This window comes from Triturus cristatus, chromosome 10 (assembly GCF_964204655.1).
Source record: "Triturus cristatus chromosome 10, aTriCri1.1, whole genome shotgun sequence".
Lineage (NCBI taxonomy): Eukaryota > Metazoa > Chordata > Amphibia > Caudata > Salamandridae > Triturus > Triturus cristatus.
This window is the reverse complement of record NC_140593.1, coordinates 816612406-816639910: the sequence shown is the minus strand read 5'-3', so window position 1 is coordinate 816639910 and position 27505 is coordinate 816612406. Positions and strand designations below refer to the sequence as shown.

At 46.3% G+C, this 27505-nt stretch overlaps 1 protein-coding gene across 1 annotated transcript in view; it reads left to right on the top strand.

Annotated features, from left to right (window-relative positions):
• The window catches only part of LOC146790058 (uncharacterized protein C16orf96-like), a 346006-nt gene extending 319069 nt beyond the window's left edge, over positions 1–26937 (top strand). The window contains exon 17 of the mRNA XM_085628406.1: positions 26437–26937. Coding sequence (XP_085484532.1) covers positions 26437–26573 — 137 coding nt within the window. The 3' untranslated portion in view covers positions 26574–26937. The remainder of the gene's footprint in view (positions 1–26436) is intronic.
• Positions 26938–27505: the final 568 nt, after the last annotated feature.

Below are 27505 nucleotides of genomic sequence, written 5' to 3'. Positions count from 1 at the left end.
CAACGTTATTCCAAATAGAATGTTGCAGATTTCCTATGGAAAATAGGTCCTAACTATATCTACCTACTGGCGACCGCCAGAAGGTAATATATATTATATATATATATATATATATATATATATATATATATATATATATATATATATATCAAAATCTCACAAGTCGGCACTGAAAGCAACCAAACAATCGCCTTTCCCTTGCCTCTTGCGATGGCGGTCCGTGGAGAGGAAGCGAACCTCAAAACATTCAACTCATGCTGATTTTCCCGTTCATGAGAAACCAAGACAGCAACCACGGACACTTTCGATCAAAATGCGCTGTTTAATTGTGCAAAACAATGGCCACTCGACGCGTTTCGGGACAGATCCCTTAATCACGAGTGTGGCAGTCCTCTCATCATATTGTTTAAATAAAGTACATTGAATACAAACGTGTAAACACAAAAAACAGACTGTGTGAGTTAGAGTTGACTCACTCCCTATTTTTACAGTCGCCATCTTGGAATGGTCAAGGAGTGTGGCTAAAAGCCTAAACACGGTAATTCTCCTGAATATGCTGTCATTATACGAATCACTAACGACCCAGCATTAAAAACCCTCACATGTATTAAAGAAAATACAGCGTTATCTACAGCCTCATTCATAGCACATTACGTGCTGAAAATACTGATGAATTCACTTGACCATTCCAAGATGGCGACTGTAAAAATAGGGAGTGAGTCAACTCTAACTCACACAGTCTGTTTTTTGTGTTTACACGTTTGTATTCAATGTACTTTATTTAAACAATATGATGAGAGGACTGCCACACTCGTGATCAAGGGATCTGTCCCGAAACGCGTCGAGTGGCCATTGTTTTGCACAATTAAACAGCGCATTTTGATCGAAAGTGTCCGTGGTTGCTGTCTTGGTTTCTCATGAACGGGAAAATCAGCATGAGTTGAATATATATATATATATATATATATTGTATGGGGGTGTGAGTGGGTGTGTGTGTGTGGTTCTATAGATGATGTCATCAGTGATGTTATTTGAGATGTCACTCACCATGTCCTGAGTGATGTAATATGTATGTGAGGTCATAAGCAGTGCATTATGGGGGTGTAAGTTATAGTTAGCTCCGGTAACTATGACTGCTGAATTTCAATGGTTTGGTACAAGTGAAATATGAGCCTAACTATAACGTCCCTGTAAGTAACCTTTATTTTTTTCAGAGAAGGAAGATAGATGGATAGATAGATAGATAGATAGATAGATAGATAGATAGATAGATAGATAGATAGATAGATAGATAGATAGATAGATAGATAGATAGATAGATAGATAGATAGATAGATAGATAGATAGATAGATAGATAGATAGATAGATAGATAGGATATAATTCAGTTATTTACATGCCAAAATAATTGGTTCCTATAGGGTGTTATTTCATTTCCATGACTCTATTGTTTTCCATGGGAGAATGCTACAATATCTGTGAGTGGCCATGTGTTGGTCTTGACTTACTCCAAGGCTGGGCTGGAGTACATTTACAACTATTTTGACACCTTTAGGGCTGGAGTAACCTCAAATATGTAGTATGTGAATAGCAATAGTCTTACTTATTTATCGGTGTTTATCAGCATGTCCCTTCCTAAACCCCCTCGTTAAGTTTCCCGAAACCTCTATCATTTAGTAGTAAGTATTCTCCTTTTTCGGCCACTCCCCATTGCCCCTTCCACATTTACAACTAAAAAGGAAACCTACATTGCGGAGATCTCCATCACTGTGAAAGAGATCTCTGCACAGAAAGACAAGTGAAGCTGACACAGAGGCCCCCAGTGGTAGGTTTGTGAATAGCATTTTATAGTACGCGAGTACCACTACTGCAGTACTCCCTTATGACCTACAAAATGCAGAGGCAGATTTGCAAGTTTTCATGCACAAAAGTTGTTGTGTTGCATTACATGCCTATTATCTTCCATTTTCTCAATCTCTCCTTCTGTGCGGCTGCTGTCCCCTTAAATCTAGAAGAAGATTTAGTTACACCTCTTCTCACAAAATACTGACATTCCTCATTCTGCACTTTCAAAGTACAAGCCTATTAAGACCTTACTGGTGATGGCTAAGATTCTTGTGATAAATAACAAAATTAGGGAGTGCAGAGGAAAAGCCCTCCACGGGCATTGGAGATGGATATGTCCTCCAGACAGAATTAGTTATAAAACATAAAGATCCACCAAGGGGGGGGGGGGGGGGAATAAAGACCTGGGTTCAGATCACTAAGGTGGTGGTGTGTGTGTATCCCACTATGGTTGGACACACACTGTGTTTGTTTAAATACCCCTCACACACCAGAATTGCCCATGGTGTCATGCTTCATCATAGGGGTCTTTCCGCCCCGCTGCGGGACGGGGCGTGGTACAACCTGCGACTACGCGGGAGCACTGATGATAAAGTGCTATGAGTGATGCAAAGGGAGGGTCTGAAGTGAATGTTGGTAAGTGTATTTAAAAAGGACCTGGCCTCTTTAGACGTAAAAAACTTTAATAGGTCAAGGGAGGCTGGTACTGTTAAAAGAAAGTGGTGCGGAGATGTCCTGCATAATGTGAGGTTTCTCCTAGTATGTCAACATGTTTCGATGCAGCAAGGCATCTTCATCAGGACAAGACAAAGATCCCTCCTGTATAGATAACGTGTACTTATTTGAATGACTATAAAAATAAGTGAGAATGCAACTAATAATGCATTAGTATACGATACCTAATGGTATGCTTGTGTGTCTGAAAAGAAAAAAATGAAAATTGATCACTTAGTGTCCCAGGAAACATGATACGTGGTACCTGCAAACATAAGCGGTGCGCCGCAAAGTGACATTACGTGAAATCTAACCGTAGATCTAACTTTGCAGAAAAGAGGTGCGGTGACCTGTAAGGAAAAAGAACAATACAAGACACTACAAACAGAAAACAGAAAACACACACTCTATGGATTGGTGAGTAATTCTATATTGAGAGAGAGACAACGTGGTGTAAGTCTGATACATACTTATGTATATGGAAGGACAATGCCTCATGAACCTTTAGAAACGGGTGGATAGGTCAAGGTAACTCAATGCTAGCGAGGGAAAAAAAGAACGAGAAATGGCTATTACCTTCTACACGCCGATCGTACTGAATACAAAAAGTCAGCTCCCCAGAACGGCTGTGCCGTACTTACGTGCCCTTTCAAAAACCTGGCTCGATGTGAGTCCATCCCGTGGTTCCGCTGTAATGCGGGACAGTTGCTAACGGCACTCTATTTATGCAGGCTGTTAATCAATTGTAAATGAAAGAGTCGTATCACCTGGATCGTAGTTCTACTTCCGGGTGTGCAACGTGCTAAAAAACTAGAGCGCTAACTCCACTCGGTTGCTGGTACAGCGGAAGTATATTAATTAAATGCACGTGTTGGTCAAAATTAAAGGCATCATATAACGGTCCGTAGGATCAGAGAGGTTAAACGAATGCCTGAGTCTCAAAAAAGGACGATGTAAAATAAACGGGGCGCGTCCATGGTGAAGCCACCTATGTGAATGACGCATAGGATTAGACGCGTCTCTGTAGAAGTTGCTCAAAAAGATGGTCTGCTGGAACCTGATAAGCCGTAATTGGTAAGGCGTGAGAGGACTGTTGTGGGAACAGTGGCTCTAAGCACCCAACCTGAGGGTACTGCTCACAATGTAGACAAGACTTGATCAAAACAAAGAGGCAAATGCGTGCAAATCAAACGGAACGTCATGCCCCGAATTATATTTTTAGATATCTGACCATGTTGGCATTCACTAGGCTTTTAATGCTCTAAAAATTGTATGCTCTAAAAAAAATTTCACTGATGGGGAGCCAGGCTAGAACCTTTCAGAGTTAGAACAAAAAGAAAAAAGAAGAAAGAAAAGTAAATAAAATAATGGTCCGCTGAACCTCGATCTGCCATTGCTCAAAAAAACGTTAATTGTGTAAGCAGACGGGTTTTGCCAAAAGTATAAATAGATGTTCTGGAAAAAGTGACTTAATGCAATTGGGATGTCTTCAATGGTGGATAATAATGATACTAAGTCAGCTGTGACAAAGGTATTTCATCGTTGAGGCCCGTCAAATGTGTACCTAAACGGAACACCCAACGTTGCTCTTTTTCAAAGAGACCAATCTCAGAATTAAGTTGTTCTATGACCGTCCATTTGAGGTCTTCTACACTGTGATTCATGGTTAGGAAGTGGATTGCCATCTTTGTTGTGCTCTTTTTGCAGCGAATGTTGCTCTTATGTTCGCCAATTCGTATCTTAACCTGTCTTGTGGTCATTCCAACGCATTCCATTTTACAAGGGCACGTGATAAGATAGACCACGTTCTTGCTCTTACAGTTGGTGAATTTCCTTTGCTCCCAAGATGTGCCATTGACAAAAGTAATGTGGGTACTTTTCTTTAGTGAGTACACACGTACTGCACATGCCACATGGATGGTGTCCTTTGATAGGTGGTAATGTGCTACTGGTGGTGTGTCTGACTGGTAGTGAGCGTGGTCTAGTGTGGACCAAAATGTCCCTCAAATTTTTGTCTCTCTTGTGGGAGAACATGGGTTTAGGTAAGTTCAAACCTCCGCAAGTAAGGATCTTCCAGTTCTTATTAATGATTTTAGACACTTGGTTGGAATGGGTGTTGTAAGTTGTCACACAGATGGGTCTGTTCTCTTGCTCATGTGGTGTATGGTCTTCTAAGAGGGAGTCTCTGTTGTTGCTTCTAGCTCGTTTTAATCCTCTCTTTACAATAGGTTCTGGGTAGTTCCGTTCTAACAGTTTCTTCTCCAGATCCTTGGCTGGTATCTTGAAATCTGTCAATTCAGAGCAATTCCTCCGTAAACGAAGGAACTGGCCATAGGGGAGATTATCCCGGAGGTGTCTGGGATGGAAGCTATCATATAGCAATAAACAGTTATTTGCCGTAGGTTTAAAATGCGTACTAGTTTTTAATCTCCCTTCATCTGAGTAGATCTTGAGGTCGAGAAACACCAGGTTACTGTTGGATGACATGTGAGTGAACTTTAGAAAGGTGTTTTGTTCGTTCAGCCAAGTCATAAATGTAGTGACTGATTCAGAGTCACCCTTCCAAATGACTAGGACGTTGTCAATGTAACGTTTCCATAAAATAATGTTATTGTAGAATGGGTTGTGCCGGTGAAGTATTTTCTGTGACTCAAGGTGGTGAACATACAGACCCGCTAGACTCAGCGGAAAGGTACTCCCCATGCTGGTACCGTGTTTCTGTAAATAATGTACATCCTGGTACATGAAGAAAATTTTCTTGAGGGCCAACGTGATACATTCCATAACCAAATTCCTGGGAGTGTGATAGTTCCAGGTGGTAGAGAAAAGGACCTCTTCTATGATGTGCAGGGTCTCATCATGCGGTAAACTCGTATACAGGCTTTCAACATCTAATCCCAGTAGCAGATGTTGTTCAGGATCAAAAGTGAGATTCTCAAGGAGTTGTAAGACTGCCTTGGTATCCTTTAGATAGGTGTCTGTATCCTGAACTAGTGGCTGGAGAAAAGCGTCTGCAAATTTAGAAAGGGGCTCAAGTATTGAGCCAATCCCTGATACGATTGGACGTCCTGGTGGGTGCTCAAGATTTTTATGAATTTTGGGGATGGTATAAAAATAGGGTGTTCTGGGCGACTTCTGGATAAGAAAATCAGCCTCTTTATTGGATATCCAATCATGTGCAGTGGCTTCCTCTACCATCCCCATTATGCGTATCCGGATAGCCTTGGTAGGATCCTCGAGGAGGATTTCGTCATTTCTTTGGTCCCCCAATAGTCTCCTGCATTCAGTGTCATAACTTTCGGATGTTTGGATTACCGTAGCCCCACCTTTATCTGCTGGCTTGATGGTGATGTCGGTATTGTTGGCCAATTGCTGTAGAGCTTCCTTCTCTGATCGTGTGATGTTTTGGAAGGTTTTGTTGTCTTGTTTGAGTGTGTTATTTAGATCTTCCATCACTGCTTTTTCAAAAGCTAGAATTCGATGGGTATTGTGGAATCCAGTGGAGTGAAAGTGGATTTGGGTCTTGGTCCAGTGTCAGATAACTGGTTATTGGTAGTGACCTTGTCAGAGAAAAAAGTTCTTAGCTTGAGCTTGCGTATGAATTCTTTGATTTCCAGGCAGAGTTTGAATTTATCCACTCTGTTAGTTGGGACGAAACCCAGGCCCTTTTCCAAAGCTTCCTTTTGGGGTTTTGTGAGTGTCACAACTGTAAGATTGACTACTAGTTGTCCTTTCGGCTGGTGGATGGTTGATTCGATGCTGCTGTCATGCTCCGCGTGGATACCCTCGCCAACTCCTCTTGGTCGAGGTCAAGGACAACCACGAGGAAGGAATCCACTTCCTTCCTAACCATGAATCACAGTGTAGAAGACCTCAAATGGACGGTCATAGAACAACTTAATTCTGAGATTGGTCTCTTTGAAAAAGAGCAACGTTGGGTGTTCCGTTTAGGTACACATTTGACGGGCCTCAACGATGAAATACCTTTGTCACAGCTGACTTAGTATCATTATTATCCACCATTGAAGACATCCCAATTGCATTAAGTCACTTTTTCCAGAACATCTATTTATACTTTTGGCAAAACCCGTCTGCTTACACAATTAACGTTTTTTTGAGCAATGGCAGATCGAGGTTCAGCGGACCATTATTTTATTAACTTTCCTTTCTTCTTTTTTCTTTTTGTTATAACTCTGAAAGGTTCTAGCCTGGCTCCCCATCAGTGAAATTTTTTTTTTATAGCATACAATTTTTAGAGCATTAATAGCCTAGTGAATGCCAACATGGTCAGATATCTAAAATTATAATTCGGGGCATGACGTTCCGTTTGATTTGCACGCATTTGCCTCTTTGTTCTGATCAAGTCTTGTCTACATTGTGAGCAGTACCCTCAGGTTGGGTGCTTAGAGCCACTGTTCCCACAACAGTCCTCTCACGCCTTACCAATTATGGCTTATCAGGTTTCAGCAGACCATCTTTTTGAGCAACTTCTACAGAGACGCGTCTAATTCTATGCGTCATTCACATAGGCGGCTTCACCATGGCCGTCCCCCGTTTATTTTACATCGTCCTTTTTTGAGACTCAGGCATTCGTTTAACCTCTGTGGTCCTACGGACCGTTATATGATGCCTTTATTCTAGGAGCTCCATGATTTAGCGTTTAATTTTGACCAACACGTGCATTTAATTAATATACTTCCGCTGTACCAGCAACCGAGTGGAGTTAGCGCTCTAGTTTTTTAGCACGTAGCACACCCGGAAGTAGAACTACGATCCAGGTGATACGACTCTTTCATTTACAATTGATTAACAGCCTGCATAAATAGAGTGCCGTTAGCACTGTCCCGCATTACAGCGGAACCGCGGGATGGACTCACATCGAGCCAGGTTTTTGAAAGGGCACGTTAAGTACGGCACAGTCGTTCTGGGGAGCTGACTTTTCGTATTCAGTACGATCGGCGTGTAGAAGGTAACAGCCATTTCTCGTTCTTTTTTTCCCCCGCTAGCATTGAGTTACCTTGACCTATCCACCCGTTTCTAAAGGTTCATGAGGCATTGTCCTTCCATATACATAAGTATGTATCAGACTTACACCACGTTGTCTCTCTCTCTCAATATAGAATTACTCGGAGGAGCCAAGATGGCGACCGGAGCAGACGCTTGAGCGCCCGGCTCCGTCGGCCTTTGGCCTCGGACTATCATCCTGCTTCCTATCCTCGCCGATTTTCGAGGTGCAACGTGTGCGACGACGCGCTGACCGCGCTGCCGCTTTCCCGGAGTCGTAGCCCGCCCGGACGCCGGAGTTCTTGGTGCTTTTGTTCTCCGCACTGGACCCCTGCTCTATTGTGGCCTTGGCCGGCCCCCTGGAAGCTCCGCAGTTACCGGACCCGCTAGCGTAAACCTGAGCCCCACGGTCCCGGTCCCACCTCACACCACGGACTGTCGCCGGATGAGCCGGGGGAGGGACGCCCAGACACCTCCCGCGCCCCGCAACTGATGGGCTGGAGCTACAGGGTAAGCCCCGGTGCGGAGGGTCTCCTGCCCCGTTCCGTGGACCGCGCTGTGGGAGGCTGCAGACCCCCTTCTTCTATTGCCTAGTCGGCTGCAGAGAGAACCCGAGGGAAGGGCAGCGATTGTTGGCTTTTCCCTGTTGCGGCGCAGACCTGAGGGGAATTGCCTCCTTGCTACGACCTCCCCCCCTGGCCACCGTACCGTGCTGCGGTAAAACATGGCGATGATTGCCTGCTCGCGGCTGGGGGATGCTACTCCGGTCTCGCCCGCTGCCCGCTTCGCCCTCCCTCTACCAGACACCAGCTCCACAGTGCCGTCCCGGATTGCTACCGATGGGGGGGGAGCAGCCTCCGCTGACATGCGGCTCCGTTCTGGCTGCCCTGCGGGACTTGCGTCTACAAATGTGTCTTGGCTTGCAAGCGCTGAGTGAGCGGTTTGACTCCATACTGTCGGCTGCAGGTCGTGAGCGCCCCGTTTGCCATCAACAAGGCGTGGGTCTGCCAGTGCTTTTGTCCTCCTGCGGGGACGCAATGGCTGTTTATGATCGTGCTACACTGGTGCATGCCTCTGGCTTTACCGGCACCCAGGATCAATCGCTCTTCAGCTCAATTGCGGATACTTTGTCTCCCCGTTTATTGCTGCCTGCTTCGTTGTTGCATGCCTCATCGTGCCCGCAAGGGTATCCAGCAGAGCGACACCGGACGCCCTCGAGGAACTGTTCACGGCGGCCTACTGCTTCTTTTCTGTGGAACTCCTGTGCTTTACATGCTAGGTTTGGACTTTATGTGGTGTACAAGGGGACCTCAATAGATGGTCGGCGGCCATTTTGTGACTCTACTTCACCATCTTCTCCCAAGCGGCCATATTGTCTTTGTCTGCACGGGGGGCGGGGCCTTCATGTAGGGGCTGGTGTAATCTTAAGCCCGCGATCGGGCCAGGGCTAAACTGATTTATATCGCCATGGTTTCACGGATGGACTGGACTGGGACTGGAACTGTTTGCATATGTTGTGCGCACTCGTCGCGGTTTGTCCGCCTTCACTTCAATTGTTGTGACACGTCATCTTCCCACGACCGCTTTTGGCGTAGTGGGTTCTCAGTGTGTGGAGGCCACAGCTGGCCGATGGTTTCGGGCGCTCTGGGGTAACGTAGGCTCCTCCCCACTTACCTCTCTGTTCTCTTATTTTTCTTCACTCTATTCCTACTTTCTCTCTTGTCTATATTTCGGGTTCATTGGGCGACAGGCACTATGCTGGGGGGGGGGCAGGCCGTAGCCTCCGCATTGGTGTAGGGTGGGGGGGTAATTCATTGTTTCTACTTAGTTCTATGGGCCTTTTTCTTTTCTGTTTCTGCGCTATACTTGTTTCGATTCGGGGTCCGGGTGTGGGGTGGTGTTAGACCTGTCAGCCCTTTGGGTGGTCCCTCCTCATCATTATTTATTTTGTCCCACTTCTGCCTCAAACCCTGTTTGAAGTTTTCCTTTTTGGGAACCACCAGACTTTTTCGTGTTGCTACAGATTCAGGGAACCATTTTAGCTACCCCTGAAACTTCTGTCTGAGGGCCTGGAGCACAAAATGGTGGCCACCTGTGACATCACCAGCATCCACTGGAACCTACCAGCACCTTCCAGAACATTCCAGGAGATTCCAGAACTCTGTGACAGTTGGAGACCGTTTAGAATGTTGGGAGGATAAGAGAGGCAGTTGGCAGTTGGAGCTGGCAGTTGGCACCTGACTGGTGAAGAGAGAGGAGCACAACAGTGAAGGAGGAAGGAGTGAAGCAGCAGGGGTGGAAACTTGTGCCTGGAGTGGGGTCCATAAACCCACCCTTGATACTTGTCCCTACTGATGGATCCCAGCCTATAGCCCTGTGTGGGAAGAAGACAGAAGAAACTTATCCTAAGGACCTGGACAGCAGGAACAGGCCTTAGAACCAAGAAAACAGCAAGATTCTGACCTGAGAACTGGTTTCCCTGGAGCCGGGCGTCGAGTAGCCTGAGACCTGGAGCCCGAGGTGGAGAAGCGGCGCTGACTGAAGTAGCAGACGTCGTACCCGGAGCCGCCTGAGGTCGTGAGAGGGCGCCGACGGAGGTCGTGAGGAATACCAGAGGTCGAGGAGGGAGTGAACCGAGGTCGAGCGAGCGGCGTCATCGGAGGAGTGAAGTCCGCCCTCCGGAGTCGTCGGAGACCGAGGTAGAGGTGAACCGGAGGTCGGGAGTGAGGATCGCACTCCGGAGTCGCCCGGAGCCTGTGAGGAGGAGCACCGGAGGTCGGGGGTGAGGATCGCACCCCGGAGTCGCCGGAAGTCGACATCGAGGCCAGGCCGGCCGACGTCATCGGAGCCGAGAGCGCCATCGGACCGGAGCCGCCCGAAGTCGACATCGTGAGGAGACTGCCCGACGCTGTCGAATCGGAGGTCGAGATCGAACCGAGGCCACCGACATCGGACCGGAACCGCCTACCGGCGTCGTCAAAGAACTGACATTGTGCCGAGGCCGCCGAGACCGAACCGGAACCGCCTCACGGCGTCGACACGACTCCAGCGGCGTCGGAACATCAGAAAAAGGGCAGTAAGTGGAGTAGAGGGCGCCTAAGGCCCTGTGGAGACCTGAGAGACTGCTCTAAGGGGCTAGGGAGGTGCTGAAACCAACCTGACTGTGCAAGGGGTGAACTGGGACTAACCTAGAGAGGTTGTGTGGAGAGAGAAAGCCAGGGCACTGGTATTCCCCCCTTTGATCTACCTCAGCTTAGGCCTCAGCCTTGTCCCAGCCAGGGAGTAGCCCCCCCTCAAGCCTTCCACAACCCTACAAGCTGTGCCTGGGCCAAATCAGCCCATAAGAGTTGAAGTGTCATCTGATTATATGAGGGTTGCTGTATACTTTTAATTATTTATTGGGGGTACTGTATTTATTGAATTTTTACCTATTTATTGCTGCACTATATTTATAGGTCCACAGGACTTGATGGTGTACAATATTTATTGGTACAGTATTTATTGCCTCAAAGTATTTAATTGTCTGTATATATTGCACTTGTATTTATGCCCTGTTATTTATGATCACCCCTATTTATTTCATCAAACAGCCAATATTTATTTGACCTGCACTAATTGAAATTTGTATATTGTGATTGACTTATTTATTTTCCCAATCAGCAACTAAGAGAAAAAGATAAAGAAACATATTTCCATAATTTTTACGGTGTAGAGTCGTTTTTGGAACGGATGCACGCATGGTTATTGTATGGGTATATTGTATGCTTAGCACTGCGCCTGTTTCCTGACCACTCGAGCCAAGCTACCACAGTGTGTCCGGAAGACCACCACCACCCTTTCTAGTGTGGGAGTGGTTTTCCAACATAAATTGGTGTTCAGCGGTGGGATAGAGCTGTGCCTACATATACTCAACAATAACTGTGGGTAGTCCATAGGCCTACACCGGGAGTTTTCTCACAGCGGCCTTCCTAATTGTGGGTTTTTGTTTTTTCCAAATTTACTCTGGTGGTGGGAGGAGGTATTACTAAAGGTACCCCCCTACATTGCTACTGCACAAAACCTGTCCTCTAACCTGAGTGGGCAAGATGGAGTTTGTACTAGAGAATCTAGAAACGTACACTGTGGCCCAACTCAGGGAGTTTTGCCAGCGGGAGGGGGTGTACTGTCCCCCAGGAGCAAAGAAGGGTGCACTCCAGACCAGCTTAAGGGCTTGGGGGGAGGCACGCCGAGAAAGCAAGGCTGAGGAGGAAGACAGGGATGGAGAGCCTGACCCCGAGGGGGCTGAGATGTACCAACCTGAGGTGGGGAACCTGTCAGCAGGGCCCAGGACACTTTCTAGGAAGGGCAGCACTGTCTCTAGCGGGGGCTTATCCAGCGTGGAGTTAGCAGATCGGAGAGAGAAAAGACAGCTCACATGGGATTTAGCAAAGCTGGAGAAGGAGAAGGAGGAACAGAGGTTGGCTCATGAGACGGAGAAAGAGAGGATGGCTCATGAGATAAGACTGAAAGAGATAGAGCTTCAGATCTTAAGAATTGGGGCACCAACTGTTCCTAATGGTGGCAGCAAAGACCAAGAAATCACCAGGGAATCCAAACCTTACCTGCCAAAGGACATAGTAGCTAGCTATGGGGCGGGTGACGACATCGCCAAGTGGCTAGCAGCCTATGAGGTCTCGTTGAGGGCCCATGGGGTTCCAGTGAAGTATTGGGGAGGAGGATTGTATAGGTACATGCCTCCAGCTGGTAGGGATGCTTTATTGGCCCTCGAAGAGGATGAGCAGACCCACTACCCCACCATGAAACTGGCGCTCATCAGAAAGTTTGGACTAACACCTGAAAAGTACAGACAGAAGTTCAGGGGTAGTCACAAACTGGGCACACAGAATTGGGTGGACTTCCTGGACTATGCAAAGAAGGCACTGGAAGGTTGGATTCAGGGCAGTGAAGTAAGGAACTACGAGGAGCTGTTTGACCTAGTACTGAAGGAACACCTACTCGAGAAATGTTTCCCTGAACTGCGGCAACACCTGGTGGATAGCAAGCTGACCAGTCCCCGGAAGCTTGCTGAGGAGGCGGACATTTGGGCTAGTACCCGGGTGTCCACAAGGGGGACTGGAGGGGATACTCAAAAGGCCGGACAGGGCGCCCCCCAGAAGAAAGAGGGAGGGGAAAAGAAAAAGGAGTTCTCCAAAGGCCCCCAAAATAACTTCCAAGGGAAGGGAACAGGATTCACCTCTAAGGCTAACCCACCCAGAAACCCTAATCCTGGCCAGAGTCAGCAGCCAAGGGTTGTCCATTGCTACGAGTGCGGTGGCGTTGGACACTATAAAGGAGATCCGAAGTGTCAGAAACGATCACCCCCTCCCACTGGAGGAAAGCCCCCCGGAGTAGCTAGTGTAGTGCTCGGGGAGGAGATGCCCTTAACTAAGGGAAGGGAGTGGGCGGGTGTCACTCTAGTGTCCCTGGGAGAACGGGAGATGGTTCCTAAGATCCAGGTGCCCGCAAATACCGCAAAGTATGGGCAGTGGATCACCATCAACGGCCAAAGAGGGGAGGCTCTGAGAGACACAGGAGCCAGTATGACTATGGTGCGTAGCCAACTGGTGTCTCCAGAGCAGGTAATTCCCGATGTACTCCACCCAGCCGCGATGGCTGACGGCAGAACAGGTCACTATCCAGTGGCCGAGGTTCCCTTTGAATGGGGGGGGGTTGCAGGTTCACTTCGAGTTGCCGTAAGCCCTGCCGTGCCAGTCGATTGTCTGCTGGGCAATGACATGGAGCACAACGCTTGGAAGGAGGTGGAATACCGGACTCACACCGAGATGCTGGGTACACCTGACTGGGCCTGTGTTAGCACAAGGTCCGAGACTACCCGAAGAGGGAGTTCATTCCGGCTGGAGCCTGGAACAAAGGCCCAGCCAGCTGCCAGTCAAGGGAAGAACCGAGGACAGGAGGAGCCTGCCTCGGCGTCTCCACCCCGTAGGACGGATAGGTCACCGGAGGTGGTGGGCCAGGAGTCTGCGCAGGGGGACGTTACCAACCTGGAGGACTTACCCATCCCGGCCGAGTGGCACGTGGAGGGAGGCCCGTCCAGGGAGGAATTCTGCCAGGGCCAGAGGGAGTGCCCTACCCTTGAGGGGCTGAGGCGACAGGCCGAAGCCCAGGCAGCAGGGAACGTTGAAGGGAACTACAGTGTTTACTGGGAGGATGGCCTCCTCTACAGTGAACCCAAGGCACCCCTACATGGATCGTCACGAGCCTTGGTAGTTCCTCAACGTTATCGAGCCTTCCTTTTGGAGTTGGCTCACGAGATACCATTGGCAGGACACCTGGGGCAAGACAAGACCTTCGCCCGTCTTGTCCCACACTTTTATTGGCCTCAGATGAAAGTGACGTCCGATACCTACTGCCGGACATGTGTGTCTTGCCAAGCCAGTGGGAAAACAGGGGTGAAGCTGAAAGCTCCCCTGGAACCACTTCCTGTCGTTAGCACCCCCTTTGAAAGGGTGGGCATCGACATTGTGGGTCCATTAGATCCACCAACTACAGCTGGTCACAGGTTTATCCTGGTTCTGGTGGATCATGCCACACGGTACCCAGAGGCAATACCTCTGAGGACCATAACAGCACCTGTTGTGGCTAGGGCCCTGATGGGAATCTTTACCCGAGTGGGTTTTCCCAAGGAAGTTGTGTCCGACAGGGGGACCAACTTCATGTCAGCATATATGCGGGCAATGTGGAAGGAGTGTGGAGTGACCTACCGGTTCACAACTCCTTACCACCCCCAGACCAATGGTCTGGTGGAGAGGTTTAATAAAACCTTGAAGGGCATGATCAGAAGTCTGCCTGAAAGCCTGCGGAGGAAATGGGACGTCCTCCTACCCTGTTTACTTTTTTCCTACAGGGAAGTGCCACAGAAGGGAGTGGGCTTCAGCCCCTTCGAGCTTCTGTATGGGCACCCTGTACGCGGACCTCTTAACCTGGTGAGAGACGGCTGGGAAAGAACTCCCAGAAAGCTCCCCCAGGATGTGGTGAGCTACATGCTGGCCTTCCGGAGCCAAATGGCTAAGTTGTGGAAGCAAGCTTCTGACAACTTGGAAGCCAGCCAAGCAGTGATGAAGGCGTGGTATGACCACAACGCTCACCCGGTGGAGTTGGAGCCTGGCCAGAAGGTGTGGGTGATCGAACCCGGAGAGCTTAGTGCCCTCCAGGATCGCTGGTCAGGACCCTTTGAGGTGTTGGAGAAGAAGGGTAAGGCTACCTACTTGGTGGACCTGAAGACCCCTCGTCAGCCCCTGCGGGTGCTGCATGCCAACCGCCTCAAACCCCACCACGAGAGGCCCGAAGTCATCTTGATGATGGTGACTGACGGAGGAGAGGACGTGGAAAGCGAGCCTCTCCCTGATCTGTTTGCGTCCCAGGAAAAGGATGGGTCGGTGGAGGGAGTGATTCTCTCCCCATCTCTAACTCCTGAACAGCAGGAGGACTGTCGCCAGGCCCTGGGGCAGTACTCTGCGTTGTTCTCCCTTGTCCCGGGTAGGACTCACCTGTGCGTCCATGACGTGGACACAGGAGACAGCCCACCTGTGAAGTCCAAGATCTACCGGATGTCAGACAAGGTGAAGGCCAGCATTCATAGTGAAGTCACTAAGATGCTGGAGCTAGGAGTGATTGAACCTTCTAGCAGCCCCTGGTCCAGTCCGGTGGTGTTAGTACCGAAAGCTGCACCACCGGGTGCCCAACCAGAACTGAGGTTCTGTGTGGACTACCGGGGACTGAATTCAGTGACAAAAACTGACGCTCATCCGATCCCTAGGGCGGATGAATTGATTGACCGGCTGGGAGCTGCCCAATATCTAAGTACCTTTGACCTTACTTCAGGGTACTGGCAGATCTCTTTGACTGATGGAGCAAGGGAAAGGTCAGCCTTCTCCACGCCCAATGGCCACTACCAGTTCTGTGTGATGCCCTTTGGGCTCAAGAACGCACCTGCCACGTTTCAGCGCCTGGTAAACCAGATCCTCACCGGAATGGAGAGTTTCTCTGCTGCTTATCTGGATGACATAGCCGTCTTCAGTAACAGCTGGGAGGATCACTTGCGTCACCTGCAAGCTGTTCTCCAGGCCCTGAGACAAGCTGGATTGACGATCAAGGCCAGCAAGTGCCAGATCGGGCAGGGGTCGGTAGTGTACCTTGGACACTTGGTGGGTAGGGGAACGGTGCAACCCCTCCAGGCGAAGATCGAGGCCATCATGGCCTGGGAACCCCCCAAGACACAGACTGAGGTCCGAGCATTTTTGGGCCTCACGGGATACTATCGCCGCTTCGTGAAGGGGTACGGTACCATCGTAGCCCCTCTCACGGAGCTCACGTCCAAGAAACAACCTCGACGGGTAGTCTGGACGGAGGCTTGTCAGCAAGCCTTTGAGAGATTGAAGAAAGCCATGTGCGAGGCCCCGGTCTTAAGGGCCCCAGACTTTTCCAAGAAGTTCATTGTCCAGACAGATGCATCAGAACATGGCATTGGGGCAGTGTTATCGCAACTCAACGAAGAGGGCCTGGATCAACCCGTGGTCTTCCTATCCCGGAGACTACTTCCCAGGGAACAGAAGTGGAGTGCAATAGAGCGTGAAGCCTTTGCAGTGGTATGGGCTCTGAAGAAGTTGCGGCCATACCTGTTTGGATCGCACTTCCTAGTTCAGACCGACCACAGACCCCTTCGTTGGCTGATGCAAATGAAGGGGGAGAATCCCAAGTTGTTGAGGTGGTCTATTTCCCTACAGGGGATGGACTTTCAGGTGGAACATCGGCCTGGAGTGGACCACGCCAATGCAGACGGTCTCTCAAGGTATTTCCGCCTTAGTGATGAGAACTCCCAAGGGGTTGGGTAGCTCTCCCCACTTTCAGCTGGGGGGGACGCGTGTTAGACCTGTCAGCCCTTTGGGTGGTCCCTCCTCATCATTATTTATTTTGTCCCACTTCTGCCTCAAACCCTGTTTGAAGTTTTCCTTTTTGGGAACCACCAGACTTTTTCGTGTTGCTACAGATTCAGGGAACCATTTTAGCTACCCCTGAAACTTCTGTCTGAGGGCCTGGAGCACAAAATGGTGGCCACCTGTGACATCACCAGCATCCACTGGAACCTACCAGCACCTTCCAGAACATTCCAGGAGATTCCAGAACTCTGTGACAGTTGGAGACCGTTTAGAATGTTGGGAGGATAAGAGAGGCAGTTGGCAGTTGGAGCTGGCAGTTGGCACCTGACTGGTGAAGAGAGAGGAGCACAACAGTGAAGGAGGAAGGAGTGAAGCAGCAGGGGTGGAAACTTGTGCCTGGAGTGGGGTCCATAAACCCACCCTTGATACTTGTCCCTACTGATGGATCCCAGCCTATAGCCCTGTGTGGGAAGAAGACAGAAGAAACTTATCCTAAGGACCTGGACAGCAGGAACAGGCCTTAGAACCAAGAAAACAGCAAGATTCTGACCTGAGAACTGGTTTCCCTGGAGCCGGGCGTCGAGTAGCCTGAGACCTGGAGCCCGAGGTGGAGAAGCGGCGCTGACTGAAGTAGCAGACGTCGTACCCGGAGCCGCCTGAGGTCGTGAGAGGGCGCCGACGGAGGTCGTGAGGAATACCAGAGGTCGAGGAGGGAGTGAACCGAGGTCGAGCGAGCGGCGTCATCGGAGGAGTGAAGTCCGCCCTCCGGAGTCGTCGGAGACCGAGGTAGAGGTGAACCGGAGGTCGGGAGTGAGGATCGCACTCCGGAGTCGCCCGGAGCCTGTGAGGAGGAGCACCGGAGGTCGGGGGTGAGGATCGCACCCCGGAGTCGCCGGAAGTCGACATCGAGGCCAGGCCGGCCGACGTCATCGGAGCCGAGAGCGCCATCGGACCGGAGCCGCCCGAAGTCGACATCGTGAGGAGACTGCCCGACGCTGTCGAATCGGAGGTCGAGATCGAACCGAGGCCACCGACATCGGACCGGAACCGCCTACCGGCGTCGTCAAAGAACTGACATTGTGCCGAGGCCGCCGAGACCGAACCGGAACCGCCTCACGGCGTCGACACGACTCCAGCGGCGTCGGAACATCAGAAAAAGGGCAGTAAGTGGAGTAGAGGGCGCCTAAGGCCCTGTGGAGACCTGAGAGACTGCTCTAAGGGGCTAGGGAGGTGCTGAAACCAACCTGACTGTGCAAGGGGTGAACTGGGACTAACCTAGAGAGGTTGTGTGGAGAGAGAAAGCCAGGGCACTGGTATTCCCCCCTTTGATCTACCTCAGCTTAGGCCTCAGCCTTGTCCCAGCCAGGGAGTAGCCCCCCCTCAAGCCTTCCACAACCCTACAAGCTGTGCCTGGGCCAAATCAGCCCATAAGAGTTGAAGTGTCATCTGATTATATGAGGGTTGCTGTATACTTTTAATTATTTATTGGGGGTACTGTATTTATTGAATTTTTACCTATTTATTGCTGCACTATATTTATAGGTCCACAGGACTTGATGGTGTACAATATTTATTGGTACAGTATTTATTGCCTCAAAGTATTTAATTGTCTGTATATATTGCACTTGTATTTATGCCCTGTTATTTATGATCACCCCTATTTATTTCATCAAACAGCCAATATTTATTTGACCTGCACTAATTGAAATTTGTATATTGTGATTGACTTATTTATTTTCCCAATCAGCAACTAAGAGAAAAAGATAAAGAAACATATTTCCATAATTTTTACGGTGTAGAGTCGTTTTTGGAACGGATGCACGCATGGTTATTGTATGGGTATATTGTATGCTTAGCACTGCGCCTGTTTCCTGACCACTCGAGCCAAGCTACCACAGTGTGTCCGGAAGACCACCACCACCCTTTCTAGTGTGGGAGTGGTTTTCCAACAGGTGGATTGAGTGGGGGCGGCTCTGGAGGGGTGCATATTTACTCATGTGACTATCCTGTTATATAACTGCATCGCCTCACTGCCTGAGGTTTTCCTTCTATGACCGTTTAAATGATGCTGCTGCTCTCCCGTGTGGTGAAGCTATCTTGCGGACTCGAATCTCCTTGGTTCTCATTCTTTACTGATTTTTCCCTGATAAAATTATATTGAAAAACCTTAAAATTAACCTTCATTTCTCCTTCCCCTGGTGTCAAGGATCTCTCCAGTGTATACCTCACGACTCGTTGCTAACCTTGACCGCTGATGCACAGGGGATGTAATGTTTGTACCAGTGCTTAAATGTACCGTGGCCGGCCTGACGGTTGTAGGCCCGTATTTGTTCCTTTAATATGCACAAATAAAGGTTTTAAAAAAAAAAAAAAAAAAAAAAATATATAGAATTACTCACCAATCCATAGAGTGTGTGTTTTCTGTTTTCTGTTTGTAGTGTCTTGTATTGTTCTGTTTCCTTACAGGTCACCGCACCTCTTTTCTGCAAAGTTAGATCTACGGTTAGATTTCACGTAATGTCACTTTGTGGCGCACCGCTTATGTTTGCAGGTACCACATATCATGTTTCCTGGGACACTAAGTGATCAATTTTCATTTTTTTCTTTTCAGACACACAAGCATACCATTAGGTATCGTATACTAATGCATTATTAGTTGCATTCTCACTTATTTTTATAGTCATTCAAATAAGTACACGTTATCTATACAGGAGGGATCTTTGTCTTGTCCTGATGAAGATGCCTTGCTGCATCAAAACATGTTGACATACTAGGAGTAACCTCACATTATGCAGGACATCTCCGCACCACTTTCTTTTAACAGTACCAGCCTCCCTTGACCTATTAAAGTTTTTTACGTCTAAAGAGGCCAGGTCCTTTTTAAATACACTTACCAACATTCATTTCAGACCCTCCCTTTGCATCACACATAGCACTTTATCATCAGTGCTCCCGCGTAGTCGCAGGTCGTAGCACGCCCCGTCCCGCAGCGGGGCGGGAAGACTCCTATGATGAAGCATGACACCATGGGCAATTCTGGTGTGTGAGGGGTATTTAAACAAACAGTGTGTGTCCAACCATAGTGGGATACACACACACCACCACCTTAGTGATCTGAACCCAGGTCTTTATTTCCTCTCCCCCCCCTTTTCCCCAAGAGGTGGATCTTTATGTTTTATAATTAAGATTCTTGTGAAGCTATCACTCAGCAATTCCAACACTTTCATAATACTCTTAATGTCCTATCACAAACACAGTCAGGTTTTAGGTCACTTCAATGCACCAAAAATTGCTCTGCTGGACTTTTGGGATGACAACCTTGTATTACTGATGAGGGCGCTCCATCTATCCATCCTCTGAGACCTCTCTGTGGCCTCTGACACGGTGAACCACTCCATCCTATTGAAACACTTGTCTGCTGTGTCTCAGACCCCATAATAACCCATCAAATGTTAATAGCTAATTCTCAAAGACCCCATCCAATAGGTTAAAATTGATTCTTTCACCTCACAAGCTTGGAGGATGGACATTGATATTCCTACGAGCTCAGCTTTGTCTCCAGCAGTATTTAATACATATTTCCACCCTCTACTTCATCTTTTTTATGGGTTTCAGGTGTCTGTCCAATCATATGCTGAAAACACTGGGATATATATTTGACTGTTCCCAAACACCTCTCCTGTGCTTACCCCAGAATGTGTGTTACACAAAATCAAAGCTTGGATGACTGAGAAATACCTCCAGCTTAACAGTGCGTAAGCGAGGGTCATTTTCTATGGATCTAGGCTTAGATACTCTCACTCTAACTTTAAATTACCCAAAATCACTAACAAGGATATTGTTACCAATGAAAAGTTGAAAAACTCAAAGACTATTGCTATTCACTTACTACATCTCTGAGGTCACCACAGGGGCTATCCACGATCAAAACCAGTTTCTTCCAGCCAAATAGCTTGAAACACTTCCTTCTGCTACTAAATGAGAAAAAGTGTTGCCTGTTGACAGTTGATATCATTAATTTCCAACACAACTACTGCAGCGCCTTCGTTTGTGACCCTTCCATAGTCCTTGCTACTGCAGCCACAGACAACGAGTTCAGAATGCTGCAGTATGAGCCTTCACGAGCGTGGGTGGAAAAGTTCTCTCTTAAGGGATTGGAGGTCTCTACATTGGCTTCCTGTAATAAGAAGAATACGTTTTTAAGTAGCTTGTCAAGCCGTTGAATGCCTACACCAGCTAACTCCAGCTTACCAGGTAGAATTGATCTATATTCAAAAACCTTCCATTAATCTACAGGTCAAAGAGAAAACCCTCTATCAGACCCTAAATTAATCCACCCTACCAAAGGTGGTTGCTGTTTTTTTGGTCTGAGCCTCCTCCATTGGAACGCTGCCCTCTTGGAGGTCAGCTGTCCAATTCTCTGACTTCCTTCAGGCAAAAGCTGAAGACAGGTCTGTTTGTCTAGGCAATTCATAAGACCAGCACCAACAGTGTGGTGGCCTTTTTACTGATTCAGTCAGTCTGACATTGATCAGCAAGGATAGAAAAAGGACTAAAAGAGAGAACGGACACAAACAATTGTGTTTGAATGATTGTTTGAATAATTGGTTTTGAAGAAGTGAGTAATAACTGGCTCTTAGTAAAAGAAGGAGGTAGGTAGGGTGGAAGATCAGCCCACTCCTGTTAACCCTTTCTGTCCATAGTTTGCTATTGGAACACCCTAAGCCGGATGCCCTATGTATACAAATTAATTGATAAAGAAACCATCGCGATCTGGTAATTTGCAGCTAACGAAGGATCCATTCAAAACCTACATTTGTTGGAATGGTGCTGCAGAATATAGACCCAAGTAAACCTAAGAACGGAATCATGGTCTTTTAGTAAAAAGAATAACCAGAACGTACTGAAATTAGGATATGAGTATATATATTGTTAGGTTTTCAAGATTTTGTAGGTCTGTTAGTGTTACTGTCCACACATGTTAATGTTCACGCATGAAACCTTTTGTGTTTCTGTGTTGAGTGTACCCCTTCTTTACAGATTAGGGTGAGGCTTCTAGGAATTATGTATATGCTTGTTTTTCTGTCTACTAGCTTTCCTTTTCCTGTCTTTAGTTACATGTATTTCATATACTGGTGTGTTTACAAAGTTTGGGACTACCACCAGAAGAGTGCTACACACAGAGCTGGAACAGTTTACAAAATTCAGTGCATATCACAAAAGAGACTATTCAGATAGTCAGATAGATGTGTTAAAGTATAGTGGTGCTGATCCTCATACACTCTGATGCTGGGGGGAGGGAGGAGGGGGGGTCAGTCTTTCCTGTTAGTGAAAGACAATAGAAATATTTGAAGCAGAAATAGGCACTCAAGTCTTAAATGGGTTTTTTAATTTGTAAATAACAGAAAGTTATCTTGTCCTTGTGTAGTTCTTTTATTGTTGTCAGAAATTTGAACATGGGTGTCCAAGATAAGAAGGCACAGCAAATGTGTTTCGTCCTACACGTTGGTACTTTTTTAAGGCTGCAAAAAGTATATCACAATAAAACGCACATAAACTTATGGACAAGTTCTGCTTGTACTTACTAACATTATTCATAACTAAATAATACGTCATTTAAAGAAACCATGCTCTGGCCTTGCATGAAAACAGAAGAAACACACACCGTTACAAACAAAACTACAAGTCAATAGATCAAGTGATGTAGCCAAAGGTTTCACCTGATCCACCAAAAGTCCCAGTGAAATTCATGTTAAAGGAAATGTATAGAGAAGAGGAAACAGGAGAAAACCAAGATCTACTAGAAGGTCCCATTTAGCACAAGTGTGAAAAGCGCCGAATGTGTTGCACATGGGCCATATGCCCGTTCAGTGAAAACTGTAGGCTTTGTGGCAGATGCTGAGGACAATTAATTTAATGTGTCCATCACCAATATGGGCTATGTGGATTGCCTCTCCCTATGCTATCCTCTTTATTGGGCATGGCTGGCCCCAGGCAGCAAGAAATGTAGCTAATCACATTTTATACTGGGTAAGCTGCTTAGGCGATTTTCTAAAGATTTTGATAAGCAGTATTATAAAATTAAATTTGTACTTGGAACATCTTTATGAACACCCATACAAAATCAAATGTAGTATGACCCGCAGTAAAAAAAAATATTTTCTGGATGTTAACTGCACATAGTAAATGGCAATATAGATATAAATATTTTTCTAAGGCCAACAGTCTGTGACTCAATTCAATTCAATTCAATAGTTCTTTATTCGGTACTTAAAAAATACCATAAAAGTACATATACAGTTAAAATCAGTAAAATACGGTTCATTACACATGGTTGGAGACCATTGGCCCAAAAAATTCATTCAACACCGCCCTCTTGAGTTCCTTACCCTTAAAGCAACCTTAATGAAATTCATAATGCAAAACAGTATATGAGGATCATTAGCCCTTTGCAAGAATAATAAGGCAACCTTGGCATGTTTAAACTTTGCCTGTTTTAAAATTCCTACTAAAAAGCTACGCCTAGGTAAAACATAAAATGGGCATAATAGTACAAAATGAAGGGTATCCTGCGGAGACCTATTGTCGCAGCCGCAGGAACCCTCCTGCTCAACGGTTGAAGTAACACCTGGTGGATCAGCCAATAGGTGGTGTAAAAGGTTGAGCCTAAAACGAGTGATTAAGAATCTATCCTGGGCATTATACACAAGAGCGAGATAAGGTTCCATTCCTTCCTCTGTTTTCACCATTCTATGAGCACAAACTGAGGTTTTACTTTCTTCCGCAGCCGCTCTACGTGAGGCTACCAGGTCCAGGAATTTTTTTTTGACTCTCAATGTAACTTGGGGGATAATTTCCGTTGGATTGGTAAAAATATCCTTACAACCAATTCCCTCAAATGTCGACTTCACGTATTTTAGCCAGGGAATACTCATTCCTTTGTCCCTTTCTGTACAGTCTCTAATAATTTGTCTGCTCAGGTCTGCCTCGTTATTGGACCAAATCTTTAGCCAGGCCATAAGAGGTCTGACCTTTATCAGGTCCTCAATGTATACCCTTCCTAGTTCTTATTGGATAATGTAGGCGGGAGTACTTTGTGGGGTTTTCAGCACCTTTCTCAAATATTTATTCTCCTCTGTCTGTAATGGCAATATAGATATAAATATGTTTCTAAGGCCAACAGTCTGTGACTCTCTTATCCTTCTGCCTAGCTTCCACTCTAGGTCACACTTTAATGGCAGAAAATTCGAAGATGAGGCACATCACAGAAGAAGTAGTTGCAGCTTAGACTAGGGCCTTATTCACAAAAGTAAACATACAACTTTTGTGTAAGTTTATGATTGCTTGCCTTTCACAAACATATTTTACGAGTAGTATCTTTACGGCTGCGGAATCTTCACACATAAAAAGATAGTTTTGCCCGTGAAAGGTGGGGGCCCTGGGTAATTGCCCACTTTTCTCATGCGATAAAACATCTCTGGTTATGGTATTTTTCCTCCTCTTTCCAAATTGTTAATTCTCTCTTGGGTTTTATATACAGTGCTTTGTTGTTCTTTGCCTACGTTTGTGCTTTAAAAACTACTGAGAAGGTTTGTTTTCATGTGCTTTCACTTTTGTAGCAGTGTAATTTAAGTCAAGCTTTGCTTGAGCATGTGTTATTGTCATTCACTTTGCATACAGAATTTGTTGTCTTTTGAGTCCTGTGCATCCTCCATTTTTGAAAAGTTTGTCTATTGTTTTCTGCGCATATTTTATTTGTTTTCTTCCCAACTCAAATGTACTATATAATTGTTATCTACCTGGGATTTCTAAAGAGAGTGCCTTTGTTTAGCTCTTGGAAGTGATACACATTTTACTATTTTATATTGCAGGGAAGGTTTTGGTTGTATTGCATTTTTTTCTTTTGATGATTAATGTGTATTCCTATTGCATGCCCTGATGTGTGTTGCTACCTTTTTTGTTATTTGTTCCAAATTTTTTAAATAGATGCTTTGGTAAGAGCAATTGTACAAATGTATAAATATATTTTTAGAGCTTGACTGGTGATGTTCTAAAAAAGCTGGCCAAATTTGGACAGGCACTTGGAAATAGCTTTAGGAATTGTGTGAAATGGGAAAGGCACACATATTTAATCATGGGGCATTGGTTTGCACCCTCAGGGGCATATATATCAAGGGTTTTGCGTCACCCTTGCACCACACAAGGGGATGCAGGGTGATGCAAAACCTATAATGAGATTTAGCAAGCCAGACAAGGCCACCTTGTGTGGTCCTGCATGGCGTGGTCATTCTAGAATAATGCAAGGCAGCGCAAGTCACTGCCTTGCTCTACTGTGCCCCAGGGAGGCATTCTATAGGTGGAGCATGGGTGTCGCCATGCACCCACCCATGCATTCTGAAGCATTCCTAGATTTACCAATACTGGTAGGCATGGGAATGCTTCAGAATGCCACCCTTCCCAGGGGATGCATAATGAGGAGAAATATCTTTATTTTATTTTCCCTGTCAATGTGTGCTGCATTCTGTCGGAGGGAAAAGCCTCAGAGTATTGTTTTTGTGCCCTAAGGTGTCTCTTCCTACACAAAACAAATCTATTTTTAACACAGGCACCCTTGCACCATGCTGCCAGCCTGTAACGCAGGCACCCTTGCACCATGGTGCACGGGTGCCTGTGATGTCTATAGTCTTCAGTTTGTGTGGCAACACAGGCAGACAGCAGAAATGCACCATATCTTGATTGATACGGCACATTGCTGTCCTCTCCCTCTCATGCAGCGCAGGTGTCTTGCTACGTTGTATTGCATGAAATAATGATAAATATGAGCATACATTTGTGTACTTGAGTGGAGCGTATCCAAAGGTATGCTGAAGTCAAAACCTCACTACCTTGGGGGCATTAAGAATCCTCATGTGTACATTTTACTGCACAACCTAAATGTACTTCACAGAGGCAGGGGCCATGTTTTCCAAAATGTTTGATTGGAAGACATGGCACCTAAATAATAGTTCTTATTATTATTCAACTCAAACGAATGTATTTAATTGGTAACAGAAGGAGGAAAGACTGAGACAATCTCCACCAGCATTTGAACTTGCTTTAACCTGAATGTTACACAAATCTCTGGGACATGCTAACAGCCAAAAGTTGTTTTACCCTTCATGGTCCATACCCTTGTTATCAGAGCTGCACTGATGCGCATTATGGATGTATATGAGGTATAATAGCTACTTAAACCCAGACAGCAGTGTGCCCCACTTCACCAAACTGTGTGATCCTAAGCCGACTGCTTCATCTGACTTTTTTTTTCTTTAGCTATGAAAAATTTGAACCACTTCAAAACCAGCCAAATGCCAACTTAATTCACAAAACTTTAATGTCCCTGTGCATTAGAGCTACTAAGATGCTCCACATTGTTGTCCCGACACACTCCGGTGCGGTACATACTTTCCTTCCGAGAGCCACACCTCAAGGTTTGCTGATGTTCCATAATTGTAAACGTATTGCACATAGTGCAGATGGTTTTTTGAGTTTTTACCAGCCCAGGAACCGCAAGTATCGGCTGCTGAGATCCTTCAATCCATACACGGAATGCAAGTGAGAATAGTCAGGGTTTCAATTGTAAATGGAAGGTCCCATGTTTTGTAAGGAATCTCCTTTCCAGAAAAAGCATGGGCCAAAGATAAAAACCTATAATATAGGTGGATATCCCTCCTCCCAAAGAAGAATGCCTTGTAGGTACCTTCAAGGCTGTCTTTGCTCTAGATCTCAGTAGAAGTTAGTTGTGCACGGATATTTTTTGCATGGATCGATTATTTTCAAATCCACTATCAGCCTGCATTCATATATGCGGTCAGATAATCGGTCAGATAATCGGTCAGCTTTGAATGTTATTTGCAACAGTAGCTGCTAACTTTTTTTGCTTCTTTCCCTGTGTCTAGCCGTGTCTTCCCTTCGCTCAAGACAACCTGGCTCTCTGGTTCCGAACTCTTCATTCCTTGACATACAAGATCCAGAGATCAGAGTTAACATGATGCAGCGGCCAGCATCCAGTGGAGACCAGCTACTCACCATGTGACGCGTTGTTCACCAGCACCAATATATAAGATAAATCTCAATATTTATTCAGAAGTGTGGACTTTGAAAATATGCACTAATCGGTCAAAACATGGTCACATCATATGGTACAAAAGGAAATGCCGCCCTTTGTCTTTGCCAAATAGTGAGGATCTGTTTGGAATGTACTGCAAATGTATTTTTTTTATCTAGAGTACAGGAATTCTCAAACTGTTACTATGGTTTTGAACACCCAGCTGCTGCTGTTTATTAAGATTTGCCAGGGAACCAGCAATCATTCATGAAATTTTAATGTGTATCATATTCTCAAGCGTTGTCAAATTCTAGGCTAAATATATTTGCAATTGAAAAAATAAATTGTCTTTAAGAAATATAGTTCTAGTCAGATGTGCCCTTATTCTTTTAGTTACCTCTTAATAACTTTAACGGCTGTCAAAGGAGAATTTTATATGCTAGGCTAAATACATTTGCAATGAAAAAAATAGATCACCTTGAACAAATAGAACTATAGAGAAATGTGCCCTTATTTTCTTAGTTACCTCTTAATTTCTTCTGGGGCTGTAAAAGGAAAATTTTAAATGCCTGTGTAGTGTGGAGAGTACCCGCCGTTGCCAGAAGATCAAACACTACTACACTGGTTAAAATGTCCCTGGGTGGGTCCATGGGGTTGCACAATAACAGACTGCGTTTGAAAGGGTGGTAACAGGATATCTACCTAAAACCGACCAATGTTCTGTCTATACTACATGGTGGTGGATGTCATGCTGGTGAGGGCGCTTCTGGCTCTTTCATCGAGCCTGCCATGGATCAGATTCGACTTGCCGTAAAGTTGCCGATCAGACAGCAATCTAGAGAGGCTGGTTCACCATCATTTGTGGTGGAATTGTTTCCATGAAATATTGCCACAGAAAGGATGACGGCATTCTTTAAAAG